Genomic DNA, 20,596 nt, shown 5'->3' with positions numbered 1-20,596 from the left:
AATAGAGAGTTTTTGAATTGGCGCTCCAAGATGTTGGGACCCCAAGCCATTGGTGTTGCTCTTGGGTTCGGAGGGGCATCAGAATTGGGACAAGGGCAGCGTTGCGTTGTGCGCTCGGGATGCCACAGTGGCGAAAATATAAGGCATTTGAAAGTAAAAAAACAAGAAGAGTCTTTTTACTAGTGAAATCTAAAGGAATGTATTTTTAATTTAAAAAAAAGGCTTGGAAAGGTTTGTAATAAAAATAATGACTATGTTATTATTTGTATGACTTGGTGCTGCCATTTTTAAGCCAAAGGGGTCGAGGTGGTCAAAGGACAATGACCCAAGCACAGCTAGCGTCTTCTTGCATGGCCCCGAGTCTTTTGCCTCTTAAAAATGCTGAATATCACCCAGAACACGTCAAGTTTGCTTTGCAACCAACTTGACTGAGCCATACGAGATTTGGATAGCTGGGCTCACATGTCTCTCTTGGCTATTACGCGTCTGCTAGTCGTCCGCCCGAGCCACCCAACGCGGCTTGGGAACCCACACTATTTCTTGAGTTTAGGGTCTTTGGGTTGGCTCGAACGCAATGACCCAAGGCTGCCTCGCATTCAGCGCATGCTCAGTTGTGGCCTGCTATCTTCTTGGGGCCCCAAGGCAATTGGGACCCCAATTTCAAAACTCTCTAATTTAGCCAAAGTAAAATTTCCTTGCAGTTGAACTTCTTTCTTTTTAATAGGAAATGGGTTTGACTGCTCAGCAGTGGTGTGGCAAATCCATTTCCAAGGCTAGGGGTATGGTAATTGCCAGCAGCAATGCATCATTTTAAGTTTACCTGTGCAGTAACAGCACACAGTGGAAAGAACTAAAATATTGACAAAAATGTGGTTTTGTCTACATGCAAGATTCAATTCAGTAAGTCATTTCAAAATTAGTAATGCTACATAACTAAGCGTAGGCGAACATCTGCTGAGCTCATGAGAGTACGAATGTGAGCGATAAGTAAACAGCCTCCACTAACAGCACAGTCGCGTCTCTTGCCATTACAAAACAAAGGAAATCCACAACTAACAGCTTGTCAAAGGACGGTTGGACTCGTGTATTTTAATCACAGTAAGACTCATCAAAGATAGGCAGCATCTTTGACATTTCACTCCAGAAAAAAAGAAAACTTGTCACAGTAGCAGCACCAGTTAATTCTGCCTAATCATATTGAAGTATGCATGCGGCAACTAAAACATGTTGCCTCATACAGTTTATGATGGTCCTCTAAGGATGATGGGGGAGTCAAAAACTTAGCAAGGATAGAATTATAGTAACCATCATACAGGATTATCATTGTTACTTTCTTTTTTTTCTTTTTTTCTAAAAATTTCGAGAGCAAGGCGAAGCTCCGCATCTGCCACTTGGGATCACTATTTGCACCTGAGATCATTGTGTTTTGGAACCAACTTCTTAACTCTGAACATGTACTAGTTAACAGCCTTAATGAAAGCGTCTCACAGAAGGTACATGACCTCCCTTCAGAAAGTGGTAGACTTAGGTATTTGGCATTCTATACAAGAGGAGAGCACTAGCTAGGAAAACTGATTTCAGCATGCTCGCAAAGCTTTCAGATTATCAATGCCTTGGACCAGAAGTTTAGTTTGGCAAATACAACCGTTGCATAAAATGGTCACACGCTTACGTCTAGAGCGCCAAAAGCAGACAACTCTTTGCAATTTATATACAGTCTGCTGAATGTAAAACACAATGAAAGTTGCAGACAATGAAGAACATACAGCCTATGAAAATTTTAGACAACAATGAAGCGGCTGGTTGCCTGCACAAAGTTACAAGAAGAAAAAGGATAAGTGGTACTCACATAAATGAATGCATCTTCACAAATAAAGCCATACAGTGTCCACAGGCTTGACACAACAAATGCAGACAGGATGAGTGGGAACGGGAGAGTTTCAACACTTTGTGTCCGGACCACGTGAAGCTGCAGCGTCAACAGAATATTTAAGGAATGCAGTTGAAATCCTAAGCAACGAGCACTTGCCGAGATGCACTTACCAAGCTGGACAGAGGTGATGCAAAGAACAAAAATGCTGCAATACAGCCCATCATCCCCACAACAGCCAGAGCAACGTCTTTGTCATTGATCAAATAGGTGACCTCATAATAGACTCCGGCCAGCACAACAAGAAGGACTAAAATCTTCCAGTTCAAGGAGCCCTGTGAGTGGTGAGAGACAAAAAATAAAAAAAAATAAAACCTTTATTATTAACTACACTAATGAGGAAAACTACAATCATGCTACATTCATGCTATGGCTGGAAGAAAAGTGCCAGAAAATTGTAATTATACGTCACGAATGGCTATATAGAACAATAGCAGGGCGGCCACACACGCACATTCAAAGAGCTTCAATACAACTGACAATATTAATCCACTGGCTGCTTCTCAATTGCTTGTGCTTTCTGCTAAGAAATGATGGCACAGTTCCTGAGAATGGCAAATGCATAAGTAAATGAAAAGTGTCCTAGTTCAACAAAAGCTAGCATAATATTGCAGATGTTTAGATAAGAACAGACAGCCACTACCCGATTGACAAGCGAGCTGAAAGCTGCAAGTGGATCTAATAACTACAGCTTGGCCACTGCTAGACAGCAAGCATAACAAGAGAAAACTTTTGTTTTCTTTCGCAAAGAAAAAACAACAACAATGTTTTACTGCATAGTTCAGCAATCTCTCGGAAATCATTATGGGAGTCTGCCATACAGCAGACTCCCATAAAGATCCACATGAATTTTAAAATGTGAGAAACAATGTGCGCAGATTTGTTTTGTTACCCATAAGCCCAATGGAAAAAAACAAACAAAAAATCACCTACGCCATACCTTTGCACCGACTTAGTCGGCTCAACAAACTGGATCAGCAGACTCCTAGGATGTGACTCTGCTAGCTACATGGCTTTCTGGTGTCGATGTTTTGTGTGCTTCAGTAAGATGTTTCTTTCATCTCAATTTAATGAAAATTTTTCCTGCGTTAGTTACTTTTTACACAATTTGCGGTGAACCGAACTACTTCAGCACTAGTAGAGACTACTCATGCATGTCATACGTCCTGCTTGGACTGCATTACGCATTATAATGTGTACACCATTTGCAAATTCATGTGAAAGTCTCATTATGCAGTTCGAGTTTCTTTTATACTAAGCGATTGTGAAAAGTTGCGATTCTATTTCTTACATACACAGTTAAACCTGGATATAACAAAATTGACAAATTCCCGAAAAACTTTGTTATAAAGAGGATTTCGTTATATGCAGGTTCCGCACGAAAATTCGAAAAGAAACACTCACCGTATTTACTCGATTCAAACATGCTCTCAATTGTAACGCGCACCCATTTTCCATGACCAAAATAGAGGAAAAAAAATCCTTTACAGTACCGCGCACCTCATGCTTTCTTACAGAAATACAACTGTCACTCAAGATTTACTCCCAATACACTAAAGTTGCAATGAACAAAAAAGTCCCAGTTTCGCCCTAAAGGCGAAGCATCGATTGCGAAAGCAAATTAGCAGACAGCTATACAAAGTAAGGATAGTAGTTTTATCGGCCGTATAAACTTGTAAACATTCGCTGTTAAACAAAATTCGTAGACTAATGCCTAAGCACACGTACTACAGCACATGGTCGAAGCTAAGGGAGCTAGGCTTCTGTTTTTGGCCTCCTTTTTTTGGCCTCCAGAAACGGCATCCAAGATGGCCATTTTGTCCTCAAGAGTCAATATCTTGCGTTTCTTCATCGAAGCACTCATCCTTGGAATGTCACCACCAGGTATTGGATGCGTGTCGTTTCGCACAAGTGCAAGGCGTCGGAAAGGAAGAGCGAGAGACACAATGGCGTCGTAGCGTTGTATAGACCTACACCACGGCGCTATGTCAACTCCGCCGACGAGCCGCCGCCCGTGTGGCGCCTACCACAGCAGCCGCTGGGGGTCGCGGGTGGTTGTGCGGTTCCATCTGTGAGACCTTTATTCTATGATCTTACAACGAAGAAATGCAGTATGTCGACGAGCTGAGTTGCGTCGAAATACGCAAGACGCTAAAGTTTTCATAGGTTTCCTGTTGATGAAAACCGTCGCTTAAGCAATGGGCCGCCGCGGTAAAAAGGGAAAGTTGGATTCTGATACCAGATCATCCATTATGTGCAAAACATTTTGTAACCGTTAAGCTTCTCTTTTATTTTGAATGGCATGCATTAGTTAACCTACATATGATCTTAGGATCGTTATTAGCGCGTGATTACAATTTCTTGCCACACTATATGGGAAAGGTAGATTAGGATTAGCCTTGAATGTAGGTCGAGCAAGCAGATGCGCCACAAAGCAAGTCACATTCACATTCATTTTCATCTCAAAGAATTGAGCCCCTGCAGTGTAGATATCCTATCACGCATTCACATACGCAGGCAGCACAGTCACAGGTGCGTTAATTGCAGTGTGGATGTCATAAACGCGCCTAAACGTGTCAATTAAATTTCGAGTGCGAAATAATGTACAGTGTTAGTACAGAGTTGGAGCGATCGGACAGCCGCGGCCAACAGCTCAGACTGCGCGGGCCTATACAGCCGGCGTTGCCGTCAGGACGGTACCTCGCCGGTCCCATCACCGAGGCAATCCCTTCTGTCGCCGCTCACGGCCACGTAGAAATCGGCTACGGCTTGTTTTTAACATGAAATAGTCCTTAATAGAAAAAATATCTCGAATTTGCGCGTGTTTCGTGAAGCAGCGCCCAGTACTAAATCACTGGCGCGATCGGGAGCAACGATCCGACGGCATTTCGTCGTGCGGACGGAACCCCAAGCACCGACCGTCTCAGCGAGGCAGCACGGCTGGCTTGCAAATATACTACGTTTCGTTTGCTAATTGCACCAAAGACACCGTTTGCTTTTCGTTTGATATTTGCGCCAATTCATTTAAGTCCACGTTAATCGCATTGTCAAACATAAGCGCACTATGATGAGCTGCTGGCCGTCACTGCGGCGATCAGCGAGCTAGGCCTACCATCTCGTTCGGCCGTATTCCAATGTGGGCAAAATGCAAGAACGTTTCCCTGGGTGCACGTTAAAGAACCTCACGTGGTCGAAATTAATCCGGCGCCCCCACTACCGTGTGCTTCATAATGAAATCCATGGTTTTAGCACCCTCCACCCCCACCCCATTCAAAAAAAAGAAAGTGCCATCCTCGCGTGCAAGCGGGGGCGGCAAACGTGGGCGGAGCCTATGCGACGTCGCTATAGGGCCTAAATTATATCAACGGTGCCTACCGCTGTTTACAAACATGGTGTAGGTCTATAGTGTCACCTAGTGGCAGGTTAGTGAAGTGAAGCGCAGAGACTTGCGCAGTAACTAAAGAGTGGCGCTGCCAGCACTTTGAAAGAAAAAAAAATTTTTTTTGTTAGGCAACATCAACTGGAAAAGAGAGTGCCGGCTTGGTGGGCTAGGCCAGCTGCAGCAGGCGCGTTAATTGGATCAGGTTTGAATGAAGGGAGGGGGAAAGGTAACACCCGCGGCGGTAAGATCGCCGGGTCGAGGGATGCAGGCCCGCCTCGCACATCGCACACGTGCGCTTGCTCTCACCTCGCAGTCGCCGTGAATTAGAGCACGCCAAGTGCGCCGCTGCCGCTTCGCATTCCATAGCGGCGAAGGTGCTTACGGTTGCTGCTCACGCAAAAATAACAAAAATTTGGGGCGAAATCTCTAGGTTGTGCGCTTAGAAAATTCGTTATTTCGAGGGAGTCTCCCGCTGCCACTTCGTTACGTAGAGGTCTCAAATACATGTGCTTCTATGGAGCAATGGCAGGGAATAGAAAAACTTCGTTATATCCAGGAATTTGCTATATGGAGGTTCGTTATAAGCAGGTTTAACCGCATGTTGTTTTCTCGTCTAGTATTTCTTTTTTTTTTCCTTTTTTCCACTACGATTTTGGGATAGTAGGTTCTTCATTAGCCAAAATTCGTATACTGTCGCAGTTATTAAACAATGCTGATGGAAATTTTTCTGTGGACAAAAACAGTTATGGCAGTATCTACAATGATGTGGAAACCTGCAAGGCTGTCACTGTAGAAAAAGAAGAAGAAACGGACGCAGACTAGGACTGCGTGAAATCAGTGCTGTACGGAACGGCGTTCCTGGAACTAGTTCTTTTTGGGAGGAAAGGAAGAACGCCACAGTTCCATTAAGGGTCGGTGGAACTGTAACTGCAACTCGTTACGTTTATGAAGGAACGACAAAGAGAACGGCGTTCCTTCTGTAAATGTTCCGCCCGCATGCATGTACAGACGCACGCACGTACGCAGCACATCACGCAGGGCGGATGGGCGACCACGTGAGACGCAAATAACTACCGCTTGCCATGTCACGTGACTGTGGGGCATTTCTTTCGTGAGTTCTCCGCTGTATTTTTTATTACTAGGCTTCAAGATTGTCATGTGATGCTCCCTCCTGTAGTTTCTTTCCTCCATGCCGGCCTGCCGCAAAGAAACCATGACGTCAGGATCGCAGCGCCACTCGAGGGACTTCGAGGCGGATGGAAAGTTTCCAGTCCTCACGGGCACCGAAGCCTTCCAGCCGAGGCACAAGATGAGCTGTCGCGGTACTTGCTGGTACCAGGTGACTACCCGCTGTCGCAGATGAAAAACTTCTAGGGAGTGAACCAACTTTTCCTCAAGTACAACACGGCAGTACCCTCAAGCGCTTCAGTGGAACGGCTCCTCAACATTGCCAACGAAATGCGGACGAAAAAATCACCAGTCCTTCCCCGGTCGAGAAAATGGGGGTAAGCAAAGATTGTGGCAAGACCACACTGTCGCAGGCGTTCTGCTTCGTTTGCCCTAAACTCAGCGACGGTGGCTCATCACGACGACGAGTCCTTCTTTCCCGAGCCAGTTCGCGGTGCCGTCGCTCAAACGCAGCCTGCTCCTCAGCAGAACGCATCACGCGCGGCTTTCCCATCCGGACGCCAAAACTGATCTGAGGCGAGGGAAGCCCGGTGGAGCGCACGCCAAGTCGCTTTTGATCCTTTCCTTTCCCTCCCCGTGACACACCAAACAACCGATTGGTCGAGTGCGTCACGTGATCCGGCGCCCCCCCCCCCCCCCCCACGCAACTTTCCCCGCACCAGCTCTACTCTGGGAGCGGAGCTGAAATGTGCGGCCTTGGTATGAGCCCTACGTGATTTATTTATTTATATATAAATGCAGACATTATAAGCACAAACATTTACTTGGAGATAACCTCGACATAGCTCTTAATCGCCTACACAAGCTGGTGAAAAGGTTATCACTACATGACGGACAGCTGCAACGATACGAAATGGTCATAAGGCAATATCCCTTACTCGGGCATGCGGAGTTAGTGCCTGGAAAGATTCCTAACTGAAGAGCTGTCTACTATATGCCTCATAGAGAAGTGATCAGAAATGAATCACTGACTACGAAGCTCGGAATAGTGTTTGACGCGTCGTCCCATGCACAAGGTCTACCATCGCTTAATGAATGCCTGGACAAAGGGGAAAATCTGAATCCAGAACTGTTGTTATAGGTCCCGATACGCTTTCGTTGGTACTCCATAGCCTGTAACTCATACATCGAGAAGGTGTTTCTGCAAATCGAGATACAGGAGCCTGATCGAGATGCATTCCACTTTCTTTGGTTCGATACAGTCCTTGGTAGCCAGAGCAATAACATAGTAGAATGGCGTATGACTCGGGTGCCCTTTGGGTCCACATCAAGTCCATTTCTGCTAATGGCAACTATTCAATATCACTTGGACATCGTATCTGATGAAGACAAGGCATTAGCCTCCATCCTGAAGAAAGCCTTCTATGTCGATGATCTGCTCGTTGGTGCGGCCACTTTCGAAGAAGGTTTAGACATCTACAAGAATTCGAAGACAATCATGAATGACGCCGGCATGAACTTCCGTAAGTGGAAAACGAATGATAAACAGCTACAAGAGGTGTTTGATCGCAACGAAGAACAACTAGAAGGTGCACAAAAAATTTCCTAAATTAGGTATGCACTGGAACACAGTGAATGACCTCTTCGAATTCTCGGCAAATTCCTTATTCCGATATATTCCACATCATTTCAAGGCTCCCATTGAGTCCACATTTTGCTGAAGCGATCACCCATCCCTCATGTAATACCCCACACCGGGGCTTTTGAGGTAATAATAAATAAATAAATAAATAAATAAATAAATAAATATGAATAAAGCTCAAGGCGACACGAAACACACTATACTAAAAACTGCTTATAGAATCTTCGATCCCCTTGGCATACTCTCCCCGTTTACTGTGACCGCAAAGCTGCTGTTTCAGCGCTTATGGGTATTAAAGAGCCTATGGGACGAAGAGCTGCCTGAAGACATAAAGAATCAGTGGAAAGAATGGTCCGCAGACGCCTTTCAACTCTCTTCTGTGACAATCCCACAATGTGTAAGAGCTGGCCTGGAGGCGAGATAGACACTGCGGAGCTTCATATCTTCTCTGACGCCAGCTTGAAAGCATACGAAGCTTGTGCTTATTTGAGGGTAGTGGACATCCGTGGCAATAGTCACATCACTCGTAGCAGTCAAATCGTGCATAGCATCGATAAAAGTGCTAACGCTGCCTAAACTAGAGCTCATGGCAGCAGTAGTAGGAGCAAGGCTAATGAAATATATCCGGTTGTCATTGGATTCAAGGTTTCTGCCCTGTGTCATGTGGTCTGACTCCATGATCGTAATGAGCTGGATCCGTGACCAACAAAATGAGTTGGGCTAATTTGTAAAAAATAGAGTGATAGAGATAATAGACGTTACTGGCCTGGAGCCATGGCATTACCGTCCAGGCGATCCCAATCCATCCGACTTATTTACTCGGGGAATATCTGCAAGAGCCTTGCGGGAGAGCAGCAACTAGTGGAATGGTCCCAAATGGTTGGAACAGCCGAAGTCAGCATGGCCTGAAGAAGTAGACACAATCCGCCTTTTTCATTTTCCTGTGCTGCCCTCTGCCACACGCCACTGGAAACATGGTGCCGGGGATTTCGCCGGTTGATTTGTGCAACTGCGTCCATGTTGAGTGCGCGTCGGTTGTGCGTTTCGTGGATCGCAAATAATTATTAATTGCTTCTCCGGGGCAGCGCGTCATTCCTGGACGCAATGTAGCGCTCACTGACTGCTGGGTGAGCAGACCTAAGTGCACTGTTGTGCAAACAATGCGGCCGATAGAGGCACACTGAGTTCCGTCTGCCGAAGCGGCTGCCTTGGAGTTCATTGTCTTTGATTTCTGCACTTGGAGCTCGCTTTTTGTATTCTTTTTACACATTCTTTAGATATTTCGCATATTCAAGAAGTTTTCGAGCGCAGCCTTCCACGCCGGATTTATCAAAACGGTGCATTTGTATACATCGATATCTACAGCCATATATCGTTGTTAGCATCAAATATTGGAGAGAAGGTACATCACTGATATGAAATAATGTTAAACCGTAGCAAAACATACATATCTGCACATCTGAGCCGTGTTGTTCCACCCTGAGATGAATCAATGAGCGGCCGAACTGCTTAAACAATGGTAACTGTGATCCAGATACAAATATAACCGGCTGTTCATTTATTTCTGATTCTCGCTTTTCTTTAACTTCATCATACTTACAGTTTGCGCATGCTATAAAGCATTATTAGAGAAATCTGTGCTCGAATAAGCGCTCATTTATGGGTCGTGTTGTTCTCTCGCGAAAACGCGGATGCCATCGCTGAGACCGTTGATATAACTGAGCGAGACAGTTGTTTATGCTGCTTTACCGAATGAACCGTCTCTTGTTACCCGTTTGACACAAAGGTAAACTGTACATTACTGGAATTGAGAAATGTGTCAGCATAACACCACGTACAGATCAACCCATCTACGTAACGAATGCAACCGGCAGCCTACGAGTACGATGACGTACAGGTATTGGCACAGCTAGCGCTGTGTCGCCGCTTGCCGCTTACTGTGTACGTGCTGTGTGAACTTAAGAGTCGTTGATTTCAAATCAGTAAGGCCAGAAACGAACAATAAAAGCAGTTTCCTTTGCCCTAACTGCTTAAATTTCAGTTCAAACCGCCGGTAGCAGGTGTAAGAGCTTGACGGCGCCAGGTCTAACCTTGACTGAACTTGATCAACATTGGCTCACACTTCATGTTCTCGACATGAGAGGGTCGAAACTTATGCATTTCAACTCCGTAGGCATCTTTGATTCATTTTGAGCACGATTAATACAATTATATATACATATGTATATATTATATGATCATATATGCAAGCGAAGGCACTGCGGATATATCGCGTTGTTGGTTCGACGGCCGGTCGTGCGGGGTTCGGTCGAACGATGGTCGGCACGCTGATTTTGTCGGTGCCATCGACAAGAAAGCCCGTCACAGCACAACTCGCGCTCGTCGGCTGTGTTGCTGTCGGCCTAGTATGATAAGATTGTCTCAGCGACCCAGGCCAATCGTTGGCATGAGCGTCTTGTCGGTCTCGTTTCGACCCAGTGTTACCTGCGCCTTAAACGAGTACGTGAACTCAGGCGCGCGCTGCAGCCACCAGCAAGTGAGGGCTCACGCTGCAATAAGACTTCGCCAGCAATGTGATGTTTATAAGAGTCGCACAAGTGTAGTGCAGGGGAATTTTTCGTTAAATTTGCTAGCCATCAATGAAAGGCGGCAACTACATGGCTCAGGGTGCAGTCTGGACTACACACTGGCCGATTTCTGTTTTAAATTGGAGTTGCAGTTACGCTGCACACGTTTTCGGCACTGCACCGACGTCAAGGTACCAGTGGAGTTTCCACGTGTACAAGGCACGAGTGTGCATTAGCGCGCCTCCAAGTGCTTTTTTTTTTTTCGGGGGATCTTACCTCAAGACACGGCTGCGCACACATCCCTTCCAAAACATTTCGTGACTAATCCGCTAGGGCAGGGCGCATGCGCCGTCGCACCGTAAAAAAGGTGAATTCGTAAACCTTGCCAGGACTTCAAGCCAGCGTATCAACCACCAAGCGTTTTTCTCCAGGCACAACGTCACGCGGACACGCTAATTGATATAACAAAGTTCAGCAATCTGCAAAAACTTCTGCGTGTCACATCTTGGCTCTTCCGATTTGTGAATCGAAGTCTAAGAATGCCAGCAGCGACTGTAAAAACAATATCAGCAGAAGACCTCATCAACGCCGAAACGTTCTAGATTTGTCATGTTCAACGAGAGGCTTTTCTTGTGGACATACAATGGCTTTTGCACGGAAATGCCGCTCCTAAGCACTCCATCTTAAAAGATCTTCACCCTTTCATCGACCAGAGCAAACAACTTCGACTCGGAGGTCGACTTGAACGAATGGACAAGACGTACAAGGAGAAGCATCCTATTATTTTACCGGGACACCACCCCTTCACGAAGTTGGTAATCATCGAAGCGCACTGTAGATCAGTGCACAAAGGTATTGTGAGTACCATGGTACAGGTTCACCAGCGTTTCTGGATTATTCGTGCTTGGCAGGAAACCAAACGAGTTATTAATGCCTGCTTTCTGTCTAAGAAATATAGCGCGAATCCAGCAAAAGTGCAATGTGCTCCCCTGACACTCGATCAGCTTGTTTCTTCGAGAACAAGCCGATCGCCATTTGAAGTATTTGGACTAAACTTTGCAGGACCACTCCATATAAAGCAGACTGCACCGACTGCCACCGACTGCAAAGGATACATTCTGCTACTCACCAGTGCCACCACCCGAGCAGTACACCTAGAATTGACGAGCGGGCTCTCAGCAGAAGCCTTCCTCCTAGCGTTCCGTCGATTTCTAGCTCGCAGAGCAGTGCCACAGACACTATATTCGGATAACGCATTGGCCTTCAAAAAGACATCACGGAACCTAAGAGACATATGGGATGTTATGAAAAGCTCCCCTTTTGCATCTTTCCTAGCCAAACATCGCGTCCAGTGGAAGTTCATTGTGCCAGGTGGAAGTTCATTGTGCCAGGTGGAAGTTCATTGTGCCTCTCCCACAAACTACCCCTGGTGGGGTGGTTTGTGGGAGAGGTTGATCCACTCCATCAAAACTTCTCTGCGGAAAGTACTTGGAAAGAGCTACCTGAGTAGCGAAGAGACTGAGACAGTACTGCTTGAAGCGGAAGCAGTGATCAATTCACGATCCTTGACCTACACGTATGCTGACGCGATGGAACCTTCAGCAATATGCCCAGCCCATTTTCTTGTCGGAGGGTCATTGATGGCGGTTTCAGGAACACACAGCTCAGACTATGAAACGCGGTGCGCGCAAGCAACAACAGACGATCTGACCAAGAAGTGGCGGTACCATCAGAAACTGCTTGACCACCTGTGGATACGATGGAGAAAAGAGTACCTCCTCGAGTTGCGCTTACTGCATCGCTACTCATCAGGTGCCAGCAGTAACCTAAAAGTAGATTACGTAGTTCTCGTAGAACAGCCCGACATTTCAAGATGTATTTGGCCCCTTGGGCGCATAGTCGAAGTTTATCCTGGCCAAGATGGTGTAGTGCGGGCCTGTAGGATCAAGACACAAAATGGCAAGTTTGTACGGAGACCTGCACAGAAATTCTACACTCGAGTTGGCCCACAACTCCTTTGAGTGCGAGGATGTAGAAAAAGAAGAATAAACGCACGCAGACTAGGACTGCGTGAAAAGAAAAAGAAGTGAAGGAGCAAGAAACAAATGGCTCCGTGTCTAGCTTCTCGCGTCGGCTCGTAGTTTTTCTATAGACACCATATAAACATTTACTGAGGAAGTCATCAAGGTGTGTCTGCAGATTGATAACGAGTTGAGGACTGGAGCCACAAGAATTCTCCAGGAGCCACAAGAAACAGCAGTGTTTACACATAATGCAGCTAATAATGCCCTAGATGCTTTGGGGCATTTTTTAACATAAAGGCACTGAAGTAGTTTCCACGAAGCTTGGTGAAATGTCAGGTTTTGTGATGGCACATAGTTTTCACAGCACCTGAAAGTAGCAATTACTCAATGGTTTATATAAGAGTGCGTACACCAATACATTGTATCACACAAACACAATAAATGTTAGCAAGGATTGACTTCTGGCCTTGTCGGTGTGATGTCTTTGATATAGTGTTTGAGCGCAGAAACTTTTTCACATGGACACAGGAAGGGTCACAGAGAGCGTTTGTGTGTGTCCCTTCCTGTGTCCACGTTGAGCTTGTCTTAGCAGGAGTATACTGCATTTCTGCACACTAACCCCACTCCTATATGTAACTTGCACCCCTTACCTCAGCAATTCGAAAAAGAAAAAGCAGAAAATGTGTACACATAAGCAACCACATACAGAGTTGAAGCTTAAACAAAGCAACCCTGTACAATAAAGAAACTGCAAAATGCTGGTAGTTGGCTTTCCCACGTGGTTTTGTTACCCCACATAAAATGGCCGACCTGCATCGCACCACACCCAGTAAGCTGAGGGTAAGCCAGCAAACAGTGAGGATTTAGTAAAGAAAGACAGTGGCAAGCATAGCGACACCAGGTCACGTGCTCCTGCTTTATTTTCATTTCTAGGGCAATGTTCCACTATCTCGTGCCAGTAAAATGAGATGTGTGGGGAAGCAAACTTGAAGAATTTCAAATATACCCTATTATTGCCACAACCAATCTGAGGATACTTTAATGAATGCTGCTACAGCACTGTTTCTTGAATACCCATCTATACAGTCTTGAAGTTCGGAGTATATTTCAACTTAGGGCGTGGAAATCATACACGTAAACATCTCCTGGGAACTGACAACATTGCTTATAAGGGTTTCAACATCACAAATAAATAGGTATACAAACACTGGTAGCAACATTGACAGGAATTACCAGGACAATCAAATATTAAATTCATGCAAACAAATATTAAATCATGCAAACAAAATAAATGTCTCTTTCTACATCTTCATTTTGGTTTTATACTTACACATCTACTGTTTCGGCTAATATAATCCAACTTGCCCAGTTTTCTATTCTCGTGCAGTATATTAAATCATAGTACAGATTGTGGGTTAATGGTACAGTTGACTGTTTCCTACCGCGCTCCAACCCGGTTTGCAGCAATGTGGAGCCCTTTAGAGATTGGAGAGAGGGAAAACCTTGCCCAGCCAAATGTGCTACGTGGTCCTAGAACACGGAGGAAGATTATTTAGGAGTAGAAACTCCCGCCAGCGCGGGCACTTGCGTGCGGCCAGATAACGTCACATTAGTATGCGCCGACGGGGGCGCATGCAGTGGCGGCACCTTGCGGCACGTCATGCAAACAGCAGCGGAAAAAAAAAAAAAAGAGCAGCAGCCCAGTGGTGCTGCTCGGGCGCGTTCTCTTCGGCGGCGTCCGTGTTTCCTGCTCAAAGCAGACGACACGGGCATTCGCTTCAGTGTGCATGCCTTAACATTGTTTTTGTGGGCTTTTAAGTGAAACAGCAACTGTTCTTGTCAGTGTCTGTTCGAGGGCCGTAATACTTTCAGTGCTGATACATGCAGTGTATCCTTGTTTGAAATTTGCTAGCCTAAGATGGGACGCAGGTGGGACGCGTGAGTGCCCTCAGTAGAACTTGTAGAGGCGCGCGGCCGCGAACGGGAGTAACACACGTGAGCGGTTGCCCTGGCAACCAAGACTGCAATAATTTCTTTCTCGGCCGCCAGGTGCCACCAGCATGATAGTGGCTCCGCAGGCTTGTGACATTTTCTGGTCGCCGCAACTGACGGAGTTTCCACTCCTAATTGAATCTGGTTGAATCTGGGAATGCCTCCGAGTGCTATGAATGAACCTGGTAAATGCTTTCCGAGCGGCCAATTTCGGCCAGCCGAATGTAAACTACACCGTGAGAGCGCTCTAGTGTTCTCGAAAGCTACCAGTTGAACGTACTGTTACTGACTTCATCAATTTTTTAAACACATGCAAAAAAGGAAGACAGTTACGCTGTACTGTGACGAAGCAAATAAATAAATAAATAAATCACACCAAAGTTATTCCAACTCAGAAGTCCTGAATAATCCAATGTAAATTGACCATAAGTTGTGCACACTTTTGGAAACAGAAAGTAGGAAAGTCTTATTTCTGACTAATTCAGCCAGTGTGTAGATAACTCAGTTCTTTATGCCAGTTTTGATTTTACTGGAGCACTGTCAACATGCAACTGGTGGCACAGCAACCGCATTGTGAAGCAGACATTATAACTGTCTCCAGGAATAATAGGGCATTACGACTCCCACTGAAAACACAACTAGACAAACAATATCTGCCTTACCTTCTCTTCTTCTCCATTTATAACTTTTGTACGGAGACTATACTTTTAGGGAGCAAAGTAGTGTGATGCCACTTTTGCATGATTAGACAACATTTTTGTCTCAGTTCCATGTAAATATGTGTTGATGCAGTGGAAGCAATGACAAGTATTTGTTCGGTGGGTAAGCAATTGTAGACAGGGACATAGCAGCGTCAGTTCTATTTTGGTGTTGCCCGTGACCACATGCATGTGAGAACATGCATATGAATAAATGCAACAGATGTTTTAGTACCGGAATAGCATTCCAGAAGATGTGGAACATCTTTCACACAAACTAAACAAGCTGAAATTTGTTTAATGTATTCTAATGTGTTCACCAGCATTATAGAGAGAAAACACGACTCTTTTCGTAGTTACTGGCCTGAGATGCAAGATTACTATCACGCGGTCACAAGAAACGAAAGGACATGTGCAAGGAATGACGCAGAACTTCATACTCACTTTTACTTTCGTGTATGAATAGAAATAGGCCAGGAAACACAACTGCAGCAGAAAACCAATAGAATTCACCCACACCAATATTCCATCTTCTTTCATAACACCGTACTCGAACCACAGGAATGTGCTAGACAAGGAACGAAAGAAAATGCAAATGTCGAACAGTTTCGCTTCGAACTGCCACGTCTAAACACTTACGCAAGCATTCCGGCCAAGAACGGCAACGGCGACAAGTCATGCGTTCCACCTTTTTCCCGCACCTTTCTGCATATTTGTCTGAAATGAAAACAGCAAAGGTAGTAATGTGCACACTTTCGGCGATCGCAACAGCATTCAGAGTGCCTTCCACGGGATTACTTCCCTCGTTCTGCATACGTGTTGCGCCGCGCACCTGCGCGGTCGCAAAACGCCGCTTAAGGCAGGTTTCTTCGGTTGACATGATAACGGGACTTTATGAGCCAGTAAATTGAGCCACTCACACTCCGCTCGCGTAGTTGACAATGGTAAAGACGAGCGCCAGGTCGCCTACGATCGTTTTGGCCGTTTCCGTCGAATACATGTTGCAGCAAATTGTTACGACGATTCACGTCACTCGATGATGTGCTTAGCAAACAGTTGTAAGTCATGTCCAACCGGCGAACACGCAGTGGAACATCTCAGAGACGGAGCGGCAGAAAGCAGACACCTCCACCTCCGGCGAAACCAGGCTATTCGAAAACAACTGGACGAATCCAAACAATCAAAAGGAACGAAAAATCGCGAGTGACGTAGCTCATTGTTGCCAGCATGGCATGGGTTCAAAACACTTCAATATGAAGTGAAAAAGCTGAAAGTATACGTCAGAGGGATTTCTTTAATCTTTGTTACTTAAATATAAAAGAGGCCAAATTAAAAGGACTAGGTGCGCGAAATTCAAGAGACTTAACGCATAGCGCCAGATTTGAAGCTCACGAAACACGTAACTGTGTGTGTGTGTGTGTGCGTGCGTGTGTGCGCGTGCGTGCGTGTGTGTGTGTGCGTGCGTGTGCGTGCGTGTGTGTTTGCGCTCCTAAATCATGTCATATATGTGCCACCTAGGCCCTCTGAAATTGACTGGCCTAATTGGACTGCGTGGTGCTACCCGCGTGCCTCGACGTATTCATTCCCCTTCCCATACCTTATCCAATTTGGCCGAGGTACCATCCATAAAATAAAGCATCAGCTCTCATTCTACTCGACTGTCTCTCCCCCCCCCCCCCCCCCCCCCACCGAATGGTGACCAACCGTACGCTTTCCTGGTCGGCAAAGTAATTCAGCTTCAAGTTCTGCCACATCTGCTACTTCCATCGGATTTATGCAATGGAAGGTGAGGACATCACTTACCTGGCAAATTGCAATGAGGAATTCGCTGATAAAAGAAATCACAATAATACAATAGTGGGGGATAAGTAGGGAGCACTAAGTTGGAAGCAAAAGTCTAGAGATGACCGCACCAGCTAAAACATTCAAATTTCGTCTGGGCACAGTCACACTGCGGGAAATTTTCTTAGTGCATTACATTGATCAATCAAGACGCGCCTAGTCCATACCACTTAATTTCAGTTTGTATGCCTAGGCTGCGCAGAAAAAAGAAAGAATCGCAGCATCCAGGTCACAATAAAATCCCTATATAAGAAAAGTATATAAGAAAAGTATGTGGGTATGAGCCACATGTGACGTGTTTCGTTTGGCTCCTGCTTTTTGCTCATTTTTCGAATGTTTATTGAGTGTGTGTCCTTGAACTTCCTACATTTTTGGATCCGTGAGGTCAAGAGGAATACGCCGATACCCGACTTTTATGGGTGGGTGGACTTTTGTGACTTTTACTGCCGTTTTTCTATGAACCCCGACGTGACTGTGTGTTGACCCTAACCGCGTTAGGGTTAGGCATCGCTCGCCCGCCTCTTCTTTTCCACGGACTTCGTGATGATGGACTGTGAGGTGGAGGGGGAGATTTTAACTCCTGAGGACTTTACTAAAGACTCCGGGTGGCAGCTCGTTGCCGCCAGACGTTCAACGAGAAGGAGAAACGCGGCCGCCAACCAGACTGGCGCCGATGTGGTCGAAGTTCAGCCTAACGCCGGTTCCAACGCTCGGTGCCGCCCCGACCACGCGGGCATTAAAAGCAAGATTATTCGAGGGGGCAGGATGCCTCCGCTGCCCAAGGAGGAGGCAAAGATCATCGTGCGGCCTAGGGGAGGTCTATGTATCAGCAAGGTGGGACCTACTGCGGTTGCCGACGCCATATGGCAGGCTGCCGGACTCGATTCGGCGACACGGGACACCGACACGATGTGTCCCAACTTTCAACAAAATATAATGGTGATCAGCACACCCAACAGAAACAACGCTGCACGCTATGTCGGTATCTCGGGCATCTCCGTCGCCGATCGACGCTTTGAGGTGAGCGCTTACGAGGCCGCCCCCCACTCCACGTGCAAGGGCGTCATCCGCGGCATCTCCCTCAGCGACGGGCCTGTGATGATCGACAAAAAGCTCGTCAATCCAAGAAACCCCACGGTGCTCGGCGCCAAAAGAATCAAGAACACCGGCACCGTGGTGGTTCTGTTCGACGGTTACAAGGTGCCCAATTTTGTCTCGTACGGCGGCATTATCGTCAAGTGCACTTTATTTCGCAAGCAAATGGACGTGTGTTACAGCTGCGGCAGACTCGGGCACCGCTCCGACGTCTGCCCTTCGCCCAACGAAGCCATCTGCAGGGGATGCGGAGAAGCAAACCCCGACGCTCAGCATAGGTGCGATCCCAAATGCAAGCTCTGCGGAGGCGACCACCTTACGGCCGCCCAGGAGTGTAAACAAAAATTCCAGATGCCGTATCTCGTCAGGCGCAGACGGAGGGAACGCTCCCGCGCCCTCAACGACGCGAATCAAGCCCGGCAAGCATCGCCTCAACGCCGATCTGGCCGCAGCCGCTCCCGGTCCAGGGAGAGATCCAGGTCTCGTGGACGCACCAGGAGCCGCACCGTCTCCAGGTCCAGGTCGGGATCCCGGGTCCGATACAAATCTAGGTCCAGATCCGGTTCCAGGGGCCGCCAAGGTTCCAGAGCCCAGCCATCATCCGGACCTCAGTCCGCCTCCACAGGCTGCGGGAGGCAACCGACCCTCGTTTGGGCCGATCTGGTGCGTCCCAAGCCCGGCGCCAATACGGGGGCCGCTCCGGCACCTCGTAACGACCCGCCCCCAGAGCAAGCTAGGGACTCGGAAGTCATTCGCTTACGCAAAGAGAACGACGACCTCAAGAACACGATCAATAGGCTCGTTAAAGAAATGGCGGAGATCAAGAAACTTGTTTCGAATGCGTCGGGTAACGATGCGGCAGTCAGGGCCTCCGAGACTCCAATCCCAGCTCCGGTAGACGGTACTGCAACGTCCTCAAAACGCAGGGCAGTCGTAAATCAAACATGCGAATCGGGAGTGTTGTCCGCAGAAGTCAGCGAGATTAAGCAAACTCTCACTGCGCTGGCAGACAGCCTCAAACAGGTCGCCCCTAGCGTTACTTTCCTCACCGACAGCGTTCGCCAAATTCAGGTTGCGCTCGGGGACCCCAAAAGGGGCCTCGGAGCTCTCGCAGATCGCATCGACGCCATTGAAGCGCGAATGGCTTCATCCGCCACCGTCGTTCAACCGCTGCTGAGGGAAGCTAGACTTAAGTATCCCACCAGCGCTCCGACAGAAGGTCCCATTCTTTGCGCAGCCCTAACTGCCCCGTTAGGTGGTTGTCCGTCCGGTCAGCCCAATAATGGATAGATCAAAAGAGAGTTTTCGCATTTGGCAATGGAACTGCAGGGGGTATTCTAACAAGAAAGCCCCGCTGCAGCAGTTTTTCAGGTCTTTGGTGATCAAACCTCAGGTCATTGCTCTTCAGGAAACATTAGTCTCCGCTGCCTCGCTCCAGGGCTACAGGGCCGTGTCGGGCCGGCCTGGGGGGCGAGGCATTTGTACCTTGATCGATAAAAGGCTTACTCATCTCACCCACGACCTCAAGCTGGGGAGCGATAGAATCGAATATGTCATGGTTGAGATCCTGCTCGACGCGCCGCAGCGGAATCAGCGCAGAAACAGTGTCTTCGTTCTCAATATCTATAGCAACCCCAGGGACTCGCGCCAACAGTTCAAGACCATCCTCAAGAAAGCGACCGACCTGGCCGGCCCACGACCCTTGGTCGTCGTCGGCGACTTCAACGCCCCGTACGGCCTCTGGGGTTACATCTACGACACTACCAAGGGGCGCAACCTGTGGCAAGACGCCAACGAGATGGACCTCACTCTGGTCACGGACAAAGCTTTTCCCACGCGTATCGGCAACTCCGTCACCCGGGACACGACACCCGACCTCGCCTTCGTCAAGAACGTCGAGGACGTGGGCTGGGAGAACACCGCCATGGAGTTTGGCAGTGACCACTACATTCTCGAGACCCACTTCAAGGTGGCTCGGAGTAGGGTCAGGGAATTCACATTCGTCGATTGGGACCATTTTCGCAACATTCGGGAAGAACCCGGGAGAGCCAGGGAAACCACCAGCCTCGAAGAATGGTGCGAATGCATCCGCAACGACGCTTCCGCGGCCACCAAGAAAGTGGAAACTGATCTCGACGTCGAGCGAATGGACAGCAGACTCGCCCATCTCATCGAGGCCAAAAACGCCCTGCTCCGTCGATGGAAGGGTCAAAGGCTCAATCGCAGACTCCGAAAGAAAATCTCGGAGCTCAACAAGGTCATCGATGACCACTGCAAAGCGCTATGCCAGCAGCAG

The 20,596-nt window shown here is 47.3% G+C and overlaps 1 protein-coding gene across 1 annotated transcript in view; it reads right to left on the bottom strand.

Moving 5' to 3' along the window:
• Positions 1 to 16,550, bottom strand: part of LOC119441872 (sugar transporter SWEET1-like) — a 32,722-nt gene extending 16,172 nt beyond the window's left edge. Inside the window, exons 1-5 of the mRNA XM_037706509.2 lie at positions 16,284 to 16,550; positions 16,003 to 16,080; positions 15,808 to 15,931; positions 2,044 to 2,205; positions 1,850 to 1,969 (exon numbers count right to left, since the gene is read on the bottom strand). Coding sequence (XP_037562437.1) covers positions 1,850 to 1,969; positions 2,044 to 2,205; positions 15,808 to 15,931; positions 16,003 to 16,080; positions 16,284 to 16,363 — 564 coding nt within the window. The 5' untranslated portion in view covers positions 16,364 to 16,550. The remainder of the gene's footprint in view (positions 1 to 1,849; positions 1,970 to 2,043; positions 2,206 to 15,807; positions 15,932 to 16,002; positions 16,081 to 16,283) is intronic.
• Positions 16,551 to 20,596: the final 4,046 nt, after the last annotated feature.

The sequence above is a fragment of the Dermacentor silvarum genome, chromosome 2 (assembly GCF_013339745.2).
Source record: "Dermacentor silvarum isolate Dsil-2018 chromosome 2, BIME_Dsil_1.4, whole genome shotgun sequence".
In the NCBI taxonomy this organism is placed as follows: Eukaryota; Metazoa; Arthropoda; class Arachnida; order Ixodida; family Ixodidae; genus Dermacentor; species Dermacentor silvarum.
Note: the sequence above shows the minus strand (reverse complement) of the source record. Positions and strands in the feature narration are given on the sequence as shown.